The sequence below is a fragment of the Balaenoptera musculus genome, chromosome 20, assembly GCF_009873245.2.
Source record: "Balaenoptera musculus isolate JJ_BM4_2016_0621 chromosome 20, mBalMus1.pri.v3, whole genome shotgun sequence".
In the NCBI taxonomy this organism is placed as follows: domain Eukaryota; kingdom Metazoa; phylum Chordata; class Mammalia; order Artiodactyla; family Balaenopteridae; genus Balaenoptera; species Balaenoptera musculus.
This window is the reverse complement of record NC_045804.1, coordinates 49,603,334-49,621,421: the sequence shown is the minus strand read 5'-3', so window position 1 is coordinate 49,621,421 and position 18,088 is coordinate 49,603,334. Positions and strand designations below refer to the sequence as shown.

Genomic DNA, 18,088 nt, shown 5'->3' with positions numbered 1-18,088 from the left:
GCAAGGGAATTCTTGGGTGATTCTGACATGTCATATCCTAGGGTTGGGGGCAGGTGAATACTCTATGGTATCTACTCTAAATATGGAAATTTCTGAAGGAGGTAGGCTGGGACAGCATAAGAAAGGACTATAGTGTAGTATGCCCAGTTCTGTGGCCCTTGGAGGGCAGGGAAAAGGACCTTGGCAGTTACCACGGCTCCATATGAAAAACCACAACGGTTAGGTCGAGAAGGCAGGAGATACCAAGTTTAGGGATAGTCCATCTTGACAGAGGGTTCAGGGCATGGACAGTTGGTAGAGTCAATGGGAAACAGAGCTCCTGAGTGATGGAGGGAGCTGAAGGCCAAACACTGCCCCTGAAAAAACCACACACCAATCTGTGCAGAGACTATCACATCAACAGAGGCCACCAGCAGCTGAGGGAACTAGATTAAACCAGGAGGAGGGATATGCCCCCTGCCCTTCACTGATGGACAGCCAGTTAGGTAAGATGTACGCCTCAGCTAGCACACTCTCTTTACCCCGCCATCAAGGAGTCAGACCCAGAGGAAGGAGGAACAGCTCTCCTCCTTACACTTCACCCCCTACCTCAAGGTGCTGGGGTAGAAAGAAGAGTCAAAGAGCAGATCATGCCCTCTCCACTCATTTCAGATCCCTCAAGGTCTGACCTGTGATAGGACCAGGATATAATTTTGAAATGGATTTGAGATCAGAGTTTTAAACTGAACAGACTAAGTTTTAATAACTGAAAGTAACCAGAAATCTATGAGGTCTGTGTAAGAAGCCATTAAAGGATCAACCATTCGGCAGTAAAAGAAGATTTGGTAGAGCACAGTCAAAGCAGTGATTAGAAAAAATAAAACTGCAGGTATCTGTACATCAGTCAGTCTCCCCAACAAACTTTTTACATAAGGCAGATCCAGAAAGTTAACTGATAATATAATAGAGATCTCTGTAGGATTAGGGCATTTAATCATACAATGCAAAACCTGGAAGGGGCTTTAGTAAATGATCAAATGAAACCTGCTCATTTGACAAACTGGAAACTGAGGTGCCCAAGTTTTTAACATCCCGAAGACAGAAGTGACACTGGGACAAGAACTCAAATCTCTCAATTCCCAATTAAATGATCTTTCCCCTATGCTACATTACCTCCGAAAGAGTGGCACAATGAAAACAGTTTTAGGGAGATTGTCTTAATAGGTCAGCTTGGGAAAGGAGAGACTGGAGGCAGGGCCAGTTGAGAGGGAACAGCAGTGATTAAGGCACGTAAGTTAGGGCAGCTGGACGATTCTCACACGACTGAGAAGGGGTAACAACAGCCGTCGGATAAAGCTTTCCAGCATCTACTGACCCATTCAGTGGTACTTTGAGCTATTAACTGGCAACCAGAAAGAGAATCTTCCCACTCACAAAGCTGTAAGAAAAAAATGTACCTTATTACGTTGTCTGATGTTAACAGCACTATGTGGGGGTCCAGCATCTCACTCGGATACCAGGCAGCATGCTTTAGAGTCAGAGAGGTAGAACTGGTGAAAAATCTCTCAGCAACGGGAGTGGTGCTAAAATAAAGACAGCAATTTCCCAAAACCTGGATGAAAAAGCTTCTAAAGGAAAACCTATCTTAACACTCTTTGCTCTTCTTTCCTTCAAATTCCTTTCTCATAAATCTTGCTGAGACAGCATTTAAAGCATCTACCAACCAATATCAAAGAATCAAAATTAAAATATTTTCTAAATTGTAGAGTATATTATACTGTACTTTACAAGTGATTTTAGATACAGTATCTTACTTGATCCTTTTAGTAACTTTGTAAGGAAACTACAAGGGCAGCTATTATCACTCCTATTGTGGAAATGAGGAAACAGAGATTTAGAAAGGAAACATTTTTAAGGAGGCCCAACCTATGAATTGTGGAGCTAAAGGTGGGTTTCTACCTTATATTCTTTTCAGATCTTTCAGACTCTCATTTTTCAGGATTAATTGGAAAAGAAAAAAATACAAAAATAAAACTTAGTTATACTTACGAGAAAACTGTCTGGCTCACAGTTAATAACTGCTTTTAAAACATCTTACTTCAACCTACTTGAAAAAACAGCCTGACTTCCAATGAGACAGCAATGTGATAATTTAGGCGGAATAAAAGTACAACCCCACATATACTGTAAACACTGTTACCACAAGAAGCCAGTGTGCAGACCATCTGGAGTATACTGATGTTTCAATAGTAGCAGAGTAACATACCTTAAGAACCACTGGTCTTGAGCAATTTTTTGCATGTATTACAAATTATACAGATAAACACTAAATGGAAATACAACTTACCTACAATTCACTGTTGATTTTCCACCTTCAAATTCAGAATTCTTCCCCCACCTTTTAGGTAATTCTAATATCATAAGTCCTTTTATTCCTATAAGTGCTACATGATGTTGTGTTGGACTTAACAAGACTTGATAGACTTCAAACAGGGGTGGATTTATGCAAAGCAATCTCTGAAAATTAAAGCAAATGAGTCAAAATAGTTAATTTTAATGCAAATATATATGGCAGTTACTTGAAAGCACAGTACCACTTTAGTTTTCTATAATTGTAGTTTAATGAAACATTCTGGGTAAGTACTAACACCTCAGCCATTACCTGATGAAATATTTTTTAACTATTTAGATTGGAATATTATATAAAATGCATCAGGTTTCCCTACTTTGATAAATACTACATATAATTCCCTTTTTATGATCAAACTCCAGACTACCACTTCAGCCTCAATTCTCCACCATTCCCCACTTGTACTTTATACTCCCAACAGATTAACTTGTATTTCTGGGAAATCATCATACTTTGTTATGTCTCTGTGTCTCTGTACAACTATTCTTCCTGCAATGCCCTCATTTTTCTTTTTTAGCTGGCTAAAACATTCTTGGAGACTCAGTTCCTATGCACTTTCCTCCCAAGAAAGTATCCCTGACCTTCTGGCCAGGAACTAATGCATTTTTTCTGTACTCCTATAGCACACCCTAGATAATTCTATTATAGTACTTACCACCCTGCATTCTAATTAGCCTTTTACCTGCTCATCCCACACAGCTAACTACGAATTACTTGAGCTCTGTGTCTTTCCTCTCTGTATCTTTGGCATAGTATATGGCATGTTGCTAACTAACTCTCAATATATGTTTTAGTGACCAGACAAATGAAGAACTCAGAAGTACTAGTAAATGATAATTACTTCTATAAATAGTACAATAAGATAGAGAATGGCTTCAAGAGCTTCTGCAACTAAAATGCTGCTTTACCGAAGCAGATTTGACATTGAACAGTGATATTTTCAGGGGATTCTGTTAAGCTGTTTGTCTCATATGCCTTCAAAAAAAAAAAAAAAAAAAAAGTACTTCTATTTCTTCTCTCATGAGCATCTCAAATTCCCATTTTCTTTTCTTTCTATTTTCAGTAATAAACCATGAGATTACCAATGTATTGCTTATCCTTAAGTACAGAGAATCACCCTAAATCAAAATCTTTTTAGACAAGACTGTTGAATATAATGTGATTTCAATTGTTACTGATGTCTGTAAGTGTGAAGTTTCTTTGTTTTTGTTTTTAGCTGCCCTTTGCTGATTCTAATCAAACTGTTTTTTCTCCGGTCAGTGGTTCTTTCCTTCTTTTCCCATCTTCTCAATCTTCTTCCTACTTGATTCTAATGATCTACCTCAAATCAAACACCACCTTTCTCCTGCTATGCATACAATCTAATCTAATTACCTAGGTCACCTGTGATAATCACATTATTTACGTGGGCTTTTTTTGTTTGTTTGTTTTGTTTTGTTTTTTTTGGTTTGATTTGGTTTTTAAAGTCACTACTCATGCTTTCGTTTTGCCTTTTTGGGGGAGGGGTTTTTTTGTTTGATTTGGTTTGGTTTTTAAGGTTACTATTCATGTTCTCATTTCACTGAAAGTTGCAACTCATGCTAAACTGCTTCCTTGTCTATCTCTGAGTTTTTGACATTTGGAGGATTGAAGGTCATTCAGACAGTTATCAATATGTACTGAGGGTTTACAGGTTCCAAGCACACTGAAGTACTGGGGATACAAAAGTAAGGCGGACACAGCCCCTGCCTTGGTGCTTGCACTCCAGAAAAGAAGTCAGACAATAAATTAACAAGTATAAATAATTTAATCATGACTGTGCTAAATTCTGCATAGCAATATAGGGTGCTATTGTTAATACTGCGTGCTGAGCATCTAACACTTACTCTTATAAACTGAAATTTTACAGTCAGTAGTTTGTGGGCTTGTGACCTGTTTTCAAAACTGCAGAAACAATGCCAGCACCTTATTCAAATCATTTCTCATCAGCATGAATCAAACAACGGCACACGATATATGTATGCCATACGTTAGAATGGGGGCCAAGTTTTCTTATTTTGTAATCTTTAAAAGACGCGAATCGGCTTATTACAAATAAACGCTTCCATAAAGCAATGTTTAATCACAAGAAGTCTGTAGTACTTTCTGAGCACACCTACTTTCACATGCTGTTGGCTTCTCAGAAGCCAGCAAAAATCTCTTTCAACTCTGGGGATGGCCTAATTTTTTGAAAGAGCTAACAGGGAATTCCTCCTCCATGTCAGGCACGAAGCTTGTTGCTTTCAAATCAACGACCCGACGTGATGCTCCCAACAATCCCAAGAGAAAGTTAGGCCTGTCCCTGTTACTTTATGAGTGTGACGTCACGACATCGGATTCTCGGGACCAACCTCCTAAAAAGAGCGAGTGCACCCACACTCTTAAGCCTCTTACCCCTGCTTTGTTTTTCTTCAGAGCACCTGCGCCACTGATGTTTTACTGTTACTCCGTGGTCTCTCCCTTCCTCCCAGACCCCGCGAATTTAAGCATCTGGAGCGCAGGCGTTCCCTGTAACAGTATCCCGCGCAATGTCAGAGTCAACGAACGTATGTGGAAGGAGTGAAATATGCGTAGAGAGGGTTCAAAAGGTTCTGCGGCCACGCTACAGCGAATGAAAATAAGACTTTTCCACTCGCAGCTGGACGCCCCCCAAAAGGACGTCTGCTCACCCTCGCATAGCACCCCGCCCAGCAGACGAAAACCAGCCAGGATGGGAAGGGGAGGTAAACGCTACTTCAGATCCCAGCTGAGGGTCATTTTCCAGATCAGCCTGGCCGTACCTGGTACTGGGAGAGGGGGGACTCCTCACCGGCGCCGCTGGGGTCCAGAAGGCGCACGACTAAGAAGCAGCTGCCTTCTCCGTCCCATAAGAAGAGCTCTCCGCCGAGGCCCAAGACCAGGTTTCTCGTCAGCAACTGCGGCGGCGAAGGCAATGATGAAGAAGCCGGCTTCTCGGCTGCGGCTAGGCTCTGGTTTTTCTGTCCTTCCTGGAGCCGCAAGAACACGGCATGGTCAGGGAGCCAGGCCTGCCACAGCTCACAGTCCCCCGCGGCTCCTTCGGCGACCGCCATCTTGGCCTAACAGCTCTCGTCGGCCCAGTTGCTCAGCCCGCCGCTGAGGGCAGCCAATTCGCTTCCAGCCGTCCACTGCTTCGGCCAGTCATCGAGCAGGGAGCCCGGAAGCACGAGCAGGGCTAGGGGCGGGGCTGGGCGAAGGTGAGGCCAGCCCATCAGGTAGCGTCATCGCCAAAACAAAGCCAATCACCAGTCAAGCCTATTCTGAAGCCAAAGGGGGCGGGACGACAAGGTCAACATGCCAGTGCCTGCTTAGAGAAAGCTTTGGGGTTGCGGGAAGTCTAGTAGCTGGGGGGAAAGCGCCTGAGACCTGTGTATCTAATTGCTTATTGGACACCTCCACCTGGATAAACCTAAACATCTAAAACCTTCCCTCAAGACTTACCTCCCTCAATCCAGGTTGCGCAGAGCTCACAAATGTCACTTCCTTAGTCACCCATTCTGGGGCTGCCCAAGCCTGTCTCCGAGTGGGGCCGGCCGGAAGGACAACGCTTCCCAGAATTCCCTACGATCTGGTGCGACCAGCACGCAGGAACTACAACTCCCAGGATTCGGCACGCGCCCCGGGGGCGGGGCCTTCTGGCGGCGACCCCCGCGAAAAGGAGATGGCAGAGGGATCAGGGTCTCGGCGTCGCTCGCTGTATAAACTGGTGGGCTCGCCGCCTTGGAAAGAGGCTTTCAGGCAGGTGAGTGTGGGGTTTGGAAAGGCTTGGCCGGGCTGTCGTCACTCCCCTAGTCCGTCCCGGCAACCGCTCTCCTCCGTGCTTTTCCCTCAGCCCAGCCGGGTGCAGCAGGTGTCCGTGGAGGTGGAGCTGGAACCCGGGCCTCTCGCCTGTAGGTCCGGGCCTCGGCCACCGCCCGGCCACCTCCTGGAGTTTCTGTTCCTCTGGGTGTGGCGTTAGCCCGGGCCGGCCCGGTCCCAGGAAGCCTTCCTTTTGGACTCGGGTTTGCTTTCAGTGTGAAGTGTGATCGCGACCGCACCTCTGCACTTCTAATCTCTACGGTGGCACCACCATCACCCGCTGATGTCTGGTCGGTGGACACCAGAGAGGCACCTTGTACACTCACCGCAAGCGAGAGAGAGGTTATGTCTATTCCACAGAGGAATAGAATAATTAGACATTATTTCTAATTCCGGAAATTATTTCTCTTCCTATTCCAAACTGTTTCTTCTGAGCCTCTGTAACTAAGTCTTAGCAGAGTTGTAGACGACGGTCAGTTCTGACCTATCCTGAGCTCAGTCTGGTTCCAGTAAGTACTATGGCCTGTCTTTCCAGGAATCTCTGAAGTAGTGGATATATCCCAGGAAAATAATCTGATGCTAGAAATGACTGTCGACAGCAGGATTTCTCAGTCCTGGTTCTTGACATTTTGAAGACGATAGTTCTTTGTTGTGGGGTGCTGTTCCGGGATTGTAGAATGTTTAGCAGCCTCCCTAGCCTCTACCTACTAGATGTCAATAACCCTACAGCTAGAGCTGTGACAACCAAAAATGTCTCCAGTCATTGCCACATGTCCCCTAGGGGACAAGATTGCCCGAAGCTGAGAAACATCATACAGGATGGCGGCTACCAGAATCATATCTAGAGTAGCAAGAATTAGGAAGCAACCTAAGTGTCCTGTTAGCACAGTGGATGCAGCGCTATTATCACCCAACCATTAAGGAAGCTGGCATCAAAGATGGACTATGAAATATGTCGATCTGGAAATACGTGACCCAAGCATTGTTATTTCACCTATCTACATGTGGATAAGGGCTGGAGAGGAAGGTGCCAAAATAACAATAGTTGGGATTAGAGTTGAAATTTTGTGTCTATAAAATTCCTTTAATGTTTTAACAACTAATCTAAGAGGTGTTTTTTGTTTGTTTGTCTTTGATGGAATTGCCTTTACTCCCCCCTCACCTCTTTCTCCTTCCAAGGGATGCCTGGAGAGAATGAGAAAGAGCCGGGACAGGCTCCTGAACAAATATCGGCAGGCTGGAGGCAATATGTCAGGAGGACCTCAGAACACCTTTCTAGTGCAGGAGGTGATGGAAGAAGAGTGGAATGTTTTGCAGTCGGTGGAGAGCTGGCCAGAGGCCTTGGCTCAGGTCAGGCTGGGATATGTGTTTTTAGCACGAAGGATGCCAGTGTCCTCTCTCTGCCTATTTCCCCAAGTCCTCTAAACCCATCCACCCTCCAGCCCCCAATCAGGATTCTAACGGCCTCTCTCCCAGGTTCTTCTACCTTTAACGTTAGACTCTTCTAGATTAATTAATGGTTCATAAATACCAGGCTGTCGACCTGCTGCATCATTGCATCGTAATCACTTATGAAACTAAAAAGAAAGAAATTTCACTCATTGGCTCCACCCCTGGAACTTTTGATTCAGTAGGCCTGAGCTAGGAATCTCTCTTTTTAAAAAGGTCTCCAGGAACTTTCTGGTTCTAATCTCAGCCAGGGTTAGGAACTGGGTGTGGATAGGAGACCATTTACCCTGCATCAGGAAGAGCACTGGATTGGAAGTCAGTACTGGAATTCTGATCCTGGTTTTGCTATTGACTCTTAACTCTGCCTCTTTGAGCTTTAGTTTTCCCATTTGTAAGATGAAGAAGATAATGTTGTCGGTATTGTGAGGACAGTATAAGAAACATGTGGGAAGCTGCTTTGAAAACATCAAGGCTCTCTGTAATAAAGAGGCATTATTTGGTGCCTTCTATGTGTCCTACATTGTGCCAAATGTTTGAGTTACATAATTACAATTAGTGCGCACAGTAACCCTCTCAGGTGGGTTTTATTCCCACTTTACAGAGGCCCGAAATGAGGTTGACAGAGGTTAGGAACTTTCTAATGGTCACAGAGCTTTAGCAGAGCCATATACTTAGCTGCTACCCTATACTGTCTCCCCCAAACGTGGTACCATTATTTTGTCACTGGCTGGTTTAATCATCTGTTGATGCTTTCTCAGCATGGCCACGTTACCGCATTGTCGGCACATTCTCCAGAAGGACTGGGTTGATTTCCTCAGTTAAATCTGTGTTCTTCAAGCGAGGCTCCAAGTGTGAACCATTGTGGGTCTTGTCAGCTGATCGTAACTTCAAACCTCTGCTGACCCTACTTTCTCTTGCAGTTGGAGGAGCCGCTGGACCTGGCCGTGCTGGAGGAAATCCAACAGGAGCTGATTGATCAAGGTGAAGTCTAAGAATAGTTCTTCCTGCCTATATCTCTAGCTGCTCTAATGCTGATGTTTTTTTTCTGAACAGAATGTTTTTAACTCATTATTTCCATCTTCAGTCGAGTGTCCAGAAGTCTCTGTTTTTACTCTAAGGTCTTGGCTGTCTGACTTCCCAATAATAATAGTCTTCATTGTTTCCAGGCCTTGTGCTCAGACCTCTCCTTCCATGCTATGGTTCTGTCCTTATGATACCCCTACCAGGTAGCGTGAGACAGAAGAGAGTGGTGTCTTACACAGGTTGCACAGCTGGTGGTGGAGTTGGGAAGTAAAATCAGTTTTGTGAATCCAGTTCCCGTGTCTATCCTATCTGGCAGTACCTCTCTGTTAATAGATTAGTAGTAATCCTGTCACCTTACAGGATAGTGCATGATCAGATCTCTTGCACTACCTAATTTAAGTACCTTCTCTTGTATCTGTTCTTTACTGACTCCCCAGGGTCTTGTGAGCGTCCCCTTCCTGCGGAATCATAGCACCACAGGGTGCATAATTTAGCACCTTATATAATTAAGTCATTTATTTCACATAGCCCTATCTTGATTAGGCTTAGTTTTTGTCATCTGTTAAGTAGAGATAACAGACTGACTCTGTAAAACTACAAAACTATTTGTAGGCTTAAATAATATGTGTAGACCTAGAGCAGTGCCTGGCATATAGAAAGTTTTCAGTACACAATAGCTATTATCTTGAGGATGCAAGAGCATGAACTCTTGGCCTAGACTGCTAAGATTCACTTCTCAGCTTTACCACTTTAACTTGTGTGGCGCTGGGCAAAGCACTTAATCTCCTTGTGCCTGTTTCCTCATCTTTAAAATAAGGAAGTAGTAGTGAAGAAGTTAATATATATAAAGAACTTAAAACAGCATTTGACACATAGTGCTATGCAAACGCTAGTTATTATGATTGGCGTGTTGACTCCAGTTAGACTGTATATTCCTTGATTTTAATTCTTTTTTCTTTTTCATTGATTTTCTCTTTACCCTCACCTGCAAAACCTATCTTAGTGGTGAGACATAGGACTCACTAAATATTTCTCTTGGGGTATATTTAATTTAAAAATCTGTAGTGATAAGAATTTGCTGTGTTCTGCCATACTCAGTCGTAAGGAACCCTCTAGAATAGAGGTTGGCAAACTTTCTGTGAGGGGCCAGATAGTAAATATTTAGGCTATTGCAGCTACTTAGTTCTGCTGTTGTAGTGTGAAAACAGCTATAGCCCATACATAAACCAAATGAGTGTGGCTGTTCCAACTTTACTTAAAAAATGGAAGGTGGGGGACTTTCCTGGCGGTCCAGTGGTTAAGACGCCACGCTTCCACTGCACGGGCACGGGTTCGATCCCTGGTCGGGGAACTAAGATCCTGCAGGCCCTGTGACATGGCCAAAAATTTTTTAAAAATTAAAAATGGGAGGTGGGCTGGAATGGCCTGTGGGCTGTGGTTTGCTGACCCCTGCTCCGAAGTCTAGATGGTGAGCTCATCGAGAGCGGGGACCAGCCTTTTTCATCTCTGTACCCCAGGCCTACTAAGTACTAGGGCTTGTTGCGTGTTTGCTACACACGTTCTGAACAACACAGAGCCTGAGTCTGTGCACACTGGCGAGCGGCTCACCTTAGACTCAGCCAGGTGGGCCTGGCGTCCGAAGCCGGCAGCGTCCGCGTTCTCCCGCTGCCCCTGGGACCCTGACACTCTTCATCTCTGCTCCTGTGGCCTCTGGAGATGGGTGTGAAAGTTGTCTGTCTCTCAGCCTCATCACTTCACAAGGAGAGGACAGACAGGAGGAGAAAGATCCAACAAGATGAAGCCTGAGCAGTAAATATCTAGCGATTGGTAGTGTGATTTTGCCCGCATTTTTCTCTCGTGTGGATGACGCCTTTGAAAGGGAAGCTTAGCGCTCAGGACAGGGTGACCCAGGTGACGTGCGGTGAAACACGCCAGCTGTCCTTTGCCTTGCAGAACAGTCCATCATCAGTGAGTACGAGAGGAGCTTGCAGTTTGATGAAGAGTGTCTCAGCGTCATGCTGGCTGAGTGGGAAGCAAACTCCCTCATCTGTCCTGTGTGTACAAAGTAAGAGTTTTCACAACCTTTTCGGCGTTATTTGTTCCCACCCCACACTCCAAGGTGAGTGGAATTTCCCCCCAAATCTATTATCTGGGAAGGTTGGGGGATCCAGGTCTGCTGGCCGTAATGCTCTGGGATCCCAATTCTGCTTCCAGGTACAATCTGAGAATAGCAAGCGGTGTGGTCATGTGTCAGTGTGGCCTGTACATCCCATCTCATGTGAGTGTTCCTCACACAGATCGTGTCACCTCTGCACACATCTCCTCCCAACTTCATGTTCAGTTCACACTGGTAGCTTGCAGTCATCCATGGTGAGAACACAGACAGCGTATTTGTGAGGTACTTATTTATGTACCGCTGCTTAAGAGCTTTATAGAAAGCCCAGTTTAGAACTGGAAACACTTGTATCTGATTTCCATAAAAATTTTCCATATATGAAGACCCAGCTGTATTCAGAATTTTAAGTGTCAGTGGTCTTAAAATATAGGAGCCCTCTTATCTGACATGATGTGGCTAAGTTTGCCAGTTCATTGAAGTGGTAAATTATACAAATGAAACATTTTATAGGAAGTTTTAAACATATACACTTATTTGCCAGTCCTTGAGCGAGGCTCTGCTGATTGGAGAGCTGAGGGGTTTTTTGGTTTTGTTTTTTATAAACTGCTCTTAAAGCGCATAGTCTAGCATTTCCTGTTTTGTTTCTGTAAAGTGCATCAAGAAGCTGAGTGTACTTCAGGATTTTTCCTCCCCATCTTTTACCTAATTCAACACTTTTTTTATGGACTCATCTTTTTGACTGTTTCTTCAATATTCCACTTATCACAAAAACACAACTTTGTTTCATTCTCTTATTTCATTGGTTTACCTAGTAGATAATTAAATCAGTCAGTTACAATAGCAAGTTCAGTTAGCACAAACAGAGGTAGGACCAAGCAGTACTGGCTCTGGTAAGGGTACACTTGGCTGGTAGAGGCAGAAACACAGGGAGGCTGGGAAGCCTCCCAGCTCTGGACGTTCCCGGTGGGTGAGCAGCAGTGTTTACGGCAGGAGTGGAGAGCGCTGGTCCATCTGGAGAGGCGGCGAGATGGACGTTATTTAAGAGAGCCGCTCAGCACGATCATGAGCGCTTTTAAAGGTCCGAGGAATCAAGCCATCACAGCGAGCCATAGTTACAGGATGGTATGAGGAATCGGGATTTTCAGCCTGTTGACTATGAGACGACTAAGGTTAGCTTGCAGTTTAACTTTTCTCTTTTTCAGTCTCCAGAGATGACAGAGCAGAAGTTTCGCGCCTGTTTAGAAGACAGCGTGAACGAGCACGGCGCACATTGTCCCCACACGCCGGCATTTTCGGTCACTGAAGGAACGGAGGAAAAGTCCAGTCTTCTCATGAGCTGTCTGGTAAGCCTCCCACAGGACCCAGCGGTAAAAGCGGGTCAGTGAACGGGTCAGTGGTTGGTTTTATTCCCACCCTGGTAGAAATAGCTGACAAAGAGCTAAATGTTTAAAAATGCAGTTTATCCTCTGAGGAACTTTACTTGCATAGAGAAGTGAAGTCACTCCAGTGAAAAAGGCCAATCATTCCCTGAAAGGGGAAGGGACAGAGGCAGCCCAGGTCGTGGAAGGGGCAGCGTACATGTCACTACTGGTTACAACTTTTAACCATATACTGAGATTACTTTTGTGACTGGAATAGAATTTAAGCTAACTTTTTTCTGTTTCAATTCAGGCTTGTGACACTTGGGCTGTGATCCTCTAGAGCCAACCCTGATGCACACGATCTACTGGGTTGGAAACAAGTTCTGTCTTGAGAAGGGGCCTTGTAAATACAAATCTTTCATTTATAACTTATTTTGTATTAAAACGTTTCAAAGTCTTCTCTGCTCTTTGTGTTTCGTAATGCAGATTGAAAGGGAAGGAGTAGAAATAGAAAAGACAAATCACCTTGGAGATTTTATTGTCCATCATTATGTTATACAAAAATCTAGAAATAACAGGTTTGTAGAGAAGAAATGGTAAATAAGAGGCAACAGAAATAAGTTAATATTGAATTATTTTCCATGATATTGGGATGAAAACCATTTCAAAGCATGTAGGGCTGGCTTCAGAGTAGGTGTTGTTCAGTGGCCAAAGCCTGCCATAAAATTAAGGTGTTTGGCACCTTGTCTTCTCTATTGGCTTTTGACAAAACCTTTGAGGTCTTCGAGAAAAGTAATGTACTCCTGGTGCTCCAAGGCTGTGCTGAGCTCTACCAGCTCATCAGCGAAAGTGTTGTCCACCCCTCGGTCCGCAAGGAAATCCATTAGGTGGTCGTATAAGCCCTATAAGGAGAAACATTAGTTAAAAAAAAGAGAAAAAGGCACCCGAGACACTTATTAAGGTGCTTCTTCGTGTGGCCTTGGACTAGACCCTCCCCTGCAAGGCCCCAGAGCAGCACCACCCTATCGAGCACTCACCCAGTCCAGGGAGTCTGTGCTGAGCGTGTAATTTGTGTCCTTCCAGTCGGAATCGCCGGTGGACTGAAAGCTCACTTCCTTGATGGAGAAAATGTCACTCTGGTCCTCCTCTTCTTGTCCGATCTGACAAGAGACAATATTTGGGGAGAACTGAAAGGTTTCCCACGACAAGCCAGCCTCATGCAAAGAAAAGGGACTATTTAGAGCTTGAAACTCAGATTTTAACCTTGCTCCCTCACCCGCCCCCCAATCTTCCCAGTTTTGCTGGTCTGAGCTAGAAAATGTCAGCATCAGCTAAATGGGAGCAGGAGGGTCCCGGAGGCCCTCCTTGTCCCCAGGGCTGCCGGCACTCCACTCTGCGTACCCCGGAGGCCCTCCTTGTCCCCAGGGCTGCCGGCGCTCCACTCTACGTACCTCATCTTCCGGATAGTGGCAGTCCAGCACGAGGGCCTTGTTGCTACCATCCTTTACAACTTCAACCACAAAATTGGGAGTGGACGTCAGTTCAGGCTGGGGAGACAAGAACGAGTCAGTAAATGTCTCTGTTGGCAGGGGTCTGGACCGAAGGTCTCAGTTCAGGGGGTCTGGTGGCCACTGCTATGCTACGGTGTTCCCAAATAAGGAGCCTAGGATCTTTTAACACAGAGTATTAAAGCCACGTACCAGCTTGTTCAGACAGACTGGGCTGAACCCATCCTGTGGATCCTTTCTAGAGTTGTAAGCTATGTTTTGGATGGCAGAGTATCATATATTTAGTACAGCATTTCACTTCTATTAGCCACGCTACTTGTTTAAAGAACATACAAGGTTACATATTAGAACCTAATACATACTAGGTTCTAACCTAATTCTACAAGGTTAGAATTAGGAAATCTGAACTCTAGCCCCAGCGAGAGTGCCAATTAACTTAATCTCCTTGGGCCTTTTTCTACATCCATACACTGCAAAGCTGGCCTAAAGCGCCAAAATCCCTTTCCAGCTGTTTCGGGATCTTCCTTTATTACAGCCCAGGACGAGAGGCTGGTGCCTGTGGCTAAAGCAGAGCAACCCCGCCTTTGAGGGTGAGCCAGCCAGCGTGTGCGCCGGGGCGGGGCGGTCCTAGTGCTGGGCCAGCGCTCCAGGGAGCCGAGCTGGGTCGTGAGACAATACCATGCCAACCCAGCCAGAAAGCCTGCGGACCCTGTGGCCCTCACACTGGCTGGTTTCTAGGCTGGGCACACTGCTTCCTAAAATGTTTGAAGACTGAGCACCATCCAGGTCCAACCAAGAAGGGCAGCACCTTAAGGAGAGACCCTGCCAAAGTCTCTGATGCCCCTACCTGGTGTTTGCTACCAGCCTGGGACGTGTTAGAGCATTCCTCACTTGGAAACGCGCCAAATGATAATTTACCTCCTGATCATGGGAAGGGTTAAGACAGTTTCAATTCCTTTCTGTTAAGTGAACACAGGGCAAATTATAAAGCCTAAGCCTAAAGGTAACAATTTACTTCGCCCCTGGGAAAGAAAAGGGGCAACACAGTTCTGGTGCTCTACAAGAAAAGGCCCAGGGATGGTTGTCCTTTGCCTTCTCTCCTAGTGTTAAGAGAATTTAAACAAAACAAAAACCAATGCTCCTTCGCCAAGCCTCCAGGATTGCCTGTAAGAACTAGGAGGTTCAGGCTGGTTACAGTGTTACAAACTTACCTCCTGTTCTTCAACCTTCTGCCCTTCAGAGGGTTCCTCCTCCCCATCATATGCGGGTGGAATGCTATTGTTAATGTTGAAAGTGACAGTGACCCTAGAAAGGCAAGAGAAAACACAACAGAGGATGTCCTCTTAACTGAGGAGTAAATACTGAGGCTTGCTACAGTTAAAAACGCTGCTGAAACAGTGCACCTCTGATGTGCAGAACTTCCAAAAGGCGGGTGCCTGCATCCCACCCACAGATAGATTCAGCAGGTCTGAAGTGGGCCTACTACGTGTTGGCTGCTGGAAGTCAATTAGGCACTTGTTCCTCAGCCAAATACAGTCATGTGTGAGCTCCTGTCACCAGGCCAGCATCCAGGGCTCACTGCCAACCTGTGTCCACTGGCTACCTCCTGGCCACAGCCAACTGACACCGCCACCCTCGTCTTTCCAGGGCACCTTCCAGTGGTGAGCAGCTGAGAAGCTGGGGGCAGGGGGCAGAAGCCTCCTTTAAAAGCTTTTCTCCATTAGAAGAAAATCTGCCCGAGAGGAAGGGAAGAAGGAGCAGTGGAGGGCTGTGGCATCAGCTGAGGATGGAGAGCAGCCCTGGCCCCATGAAGGGGAGGCCTCACAAAGAGCAACGCTTGCTGGGGAGCTCCCTGGTGGTCCGGTGGTTAGGACTCAGCGCTGTCACTGCCGTGGCCTGGGTTCACTCCCTGGATGGGGAACTAGGATCCTGCAAGACACAGGGCACCGCCAAAAAAATAAAAGAACATGCTGCAGGACAAGCTCATTCCTCAGAGCAGTTGTGGGAAATTTTATCCTCACAAAGCAGGCCACAAACACCAACTAATGACAATTTTAAGTTGCAAGAACCTTCACCTGACATACCATGTTCCAAGATTTGAATCTAAAATTGAGAGATCTGGAACGAGCACTGCGGGGTTGCAGACAACAGTACACTGTAACCACTCCCCTCTGGAGCTGTGCCCACTGGCTGCCTTGCCGGTTCGAGGTTTGAGGTTCAGCCACAAAATCTGTCTACTCTGCAACAGTGCGGACCAAGCTGACGGCTGGGCACAGAAATGCAGTTATGTTCATTAGAACATTACTTATAATGGCCCCAAACCGCCTATGACTTACCCCAGGAAAGTGGTTTAGGTCACGTTACAGAATACATGATTGACCTATGAGGGGAAAAACACTACACCACCAAAACAAAACAAAAAAACCAGAACCCTACTTCACAGCATATACAAAAATTCACTCAAAGTAGATCACAAACAGCTTAAGCAGGTCAAAGTCTTCCCATCTTTCTCATGGTGACCCTTACTATACAGCAACCCCACCCTCATCTTGCTTTCTCAACTATAAACAGAGTAGAGGCTTTGTTTTCCTCAGCCAAAGCCTGTAGTATAGTAAGTCAGCATTGCAAATCTGAGATTCTGTCAGTGCTGTCAGAATTTCTGAATTTGCGTGCCTAGATTTAGGCAAGGCATAGCTTCCCTCACTAGCAAGGGTTTAGTGACTGACACCTCTACTGGTCCAGCAGGCTCCCAGCAACGTGACTTCGGTGCTACTTGCTTATCATCTCCTTATTAACTACCACAGCACATAAGTGTGCAGTGAATGTACGACCTGGAGCTTATGAAGTTATCCAAATGAATCCTATGATCTCTCGGAAACCACGTGTCTGTTAAGTACCTGCCTTAACTAAAGGCTGTTGTGGATGAGTCAGGGCAGGTCCTGCAGGGTCATGGATTTGGTTCCCTGGAGTTCATAGGCCCCCGGTACTTACTTTTCTCCAGCAACTTTCCGCAATAATTTGGCTTCTGTCCCATTCACTTCCAGCTCCCAACCTCCAGACATCTTGGGGAGAGACTTATACTTCTGAATCTTCTTTTCCTCCTTAATCTCATCTTTGAGGAATTCAACAAAAGCTTTGTCCCCTACAATGGAAATAAGTTACAGAAAGAGCCAATCAGTCTAAAATGGAAAATGACCCAGGTTACTACAACCAGAGACCTGGATTTGGGCTGTTTCTAATACTTCTGCTATTAACGGTGGCTCTGGGAACTTAATGCAACTCATATCCATTAAGTCTCAGTTTCCTCATCTGTAAAAATGCCGTAAGCTATCAGTGGGAAGCTGAGCTCGGATTCTGGAAAAGTGATTCCCAACAATGAACTCCTTACCACGTTTCAAAATAAAGCAAGAAAAATTCGCAATTACCCTCTTTCACTTGCCAACAGACAACACCACGCTACTCCCAACCGCGACCTTGGGCTTTCGCAAAGTTCCATTTTCGAGAGACTGAGAATAGAGTCGGCCTCCAGGGCTTTACAGCATCTCTCCCCGCAAAGTGAAACAGAGGTGGGGGAAGACGGGAAATGCGATCACGCGTAGGTTTAACCCGCTGGTCGCCGATCAGTGGGAGAATGTTCTGGACTTCGGGGGAGGTTCCGGGCTGTCCACGCGTGGTCTACACTTCCTCGTCCCGGACTCCCCGCACCACCCAGGCCCTGGCCCCTCACGCCCCCGGCCCACGTGCACGAGTCTTACCTTCGGTGTGCAGTCCGCCGCAGCCGCAGCCGCAGGGCCCCCAAGGCCGCAGGAGACCGGGCAACTGCACCGACCCCGCGCGCACGCTCAGCAGCCCGAAGGGCCGGGCGCACGGCCTGGACGCGGGCTGCAGCAGCGGCAGGGAGGGCGCGGCGGCGCGGATGCCAGCGACAGCGGTGCCCAGGACGCGGGGCACGCAGCGCAGCAGCGGCAGCATTTTTGCAGCGGAGGCGGCGGCGGACACGTGCAGATACGAAACACAACTCTCGGCAAGAGCGACGACTCTTTGCCACTGCGCCCCCTAGATCTAGGGCCGCCGCCGGAAGTCCCACCCCCTCCCGGGAAGTGCTTCCGCGCCGCCGCTTTGCAGACCGAAGGCACAGCGGGCGGGAATGCGCCCTCTGCTGGTGGCCTCCGGGGAGGCCTGGAATCCGATTCCTGAACTTCTTTAGCTGAGTCGGCCTGAGTCTGGTGTCCCAGGCTTGCTGTTTAATTGGCCAGCATCCGTTCTCTCCAGTGGCTGCTTACACTCTCCAAATTTCCATCTACTGTTCTCAAGCACGGCCAGGCTTTCTATGACTTCGTGGAATGCACTCTTGCCACCACCAACTCCCAAAGACCAGCCTCCGGGATCACCTCCCATAAGAGGCCTT

At 46.3% G+C, this 18,088-nt stretch overlaps 3 protein-coding genes across 9 annotated transcripts in view; 1 reads left to right on the top strand and 2 right to left on the bottom strand.

Annotated features, from left to right (window-relative positions):
* NUP88 (nucleoporin 88) overlaps window positions 1–5,966 on the bottom strand; it is a 29,800-nt gene extending 23,834 nt beyond the window's left edge. Inside the window, exons 1-4 of one of the 4 annotated variants that reach the window (XM_036836950.1) lie at window positions 5,867–5,966; window positions 5,188–5,685; window positions 2,327–2,496; window positions 1,437–1,562 (exon numbers count right to left, since the gene is read on the bottom strand). In XM_036836950.1, coding sequence (XP_036692845.1) covers window positions 1,437–1,562; window positions 2,327–2,496; window positions 5,188–5,478 — 587 coding nt within the window. In that variant the 5' untranslated portion in view covers window positions 5,479–5,685; window positions 5,867–5,966. The remainder of the gene's footprint in view (window positions 1–1,436; window positions 1,563–2,326; window positions 2,497–5,187; window positions 5,686–5,866) is intronic. The other 3 variants (XM_036836954.1, XM_036836952.1, XM_036836953.1) reach the window with 3 other exon arrangements.
* Window positions 5,967–5,973: 7 nt separating this feature from the next.
* Window positions 5,974–12,631, top strand: RPAIN (RPA interacting protein). Of its 4 annotated transcripts, XM_036836958.1 has the most exons (7): window positions 5,978–6,167; window positions 7,403–7,573; window positions 8,593–8,653; window positions 10,649–10,760; window positions 10,910–10,973; window positions 12,014–12,154; window positions 12,483–12,629. In XM_036836958.1, the coding sequence occupies exons 1-7, from the start codon at window positions 6,087–6,089 to the stop codon at window positions 12,510–12,512; spliced, it is 660 nt and encodes a 219-aa protein (XP_036692853.1). In that variant the 5' UTR covers window positions 5,978–6,086; the 3' UTR covers window positions 12,513–12,629. The 4 variants fall into 4 exon arrangements, with proteins under 4 accessions (XP_036692852.1, XP_036692854.1, XP_036692855.1 ...); XM_036836957.1 differs by having other exon boundaries at window positions 5,974–6,167; window positions 12,014–12,631; XM_036836959.1 differs by lacking the exons at window positions 10,910–10,973; window positions 12,483–12,629 and having other exon boundaries at window positions 5,974–6,167; window positions 12,014–12,138.
* A 56-nt stretch (window positions 12,632–12,687) lies between these two features.
* LOC118886768 (complement C1q binding protein) lies at window positions 12,688–17,760 on the bottom strand. Its single transcript, XM_036836955.1, has 6 exons — window positions 17,436–17,760; window positions 16,672–16,822; window positions 14,892–14,985; window positions 13,624–13,719; window positions 13,210–13,332; window positions 12,688–13,074 (listed from the first exon to the last, which is right to left on the bottom strand). The coding sequence occupies exons 1-6, from the start codon at window positions 17,650–17,652 to the stop codon at window positions 12,925–12,927; spliced, it is 831 nt and encodes a 276-aa protein (XP_036692850.1). The 5' UTR covers window positions 17,653–17,760; the 3' UTR covers window positions 12,688–12,924.
* Window positions 17,761–18,088: the final 328 nt, after the last annotated feature.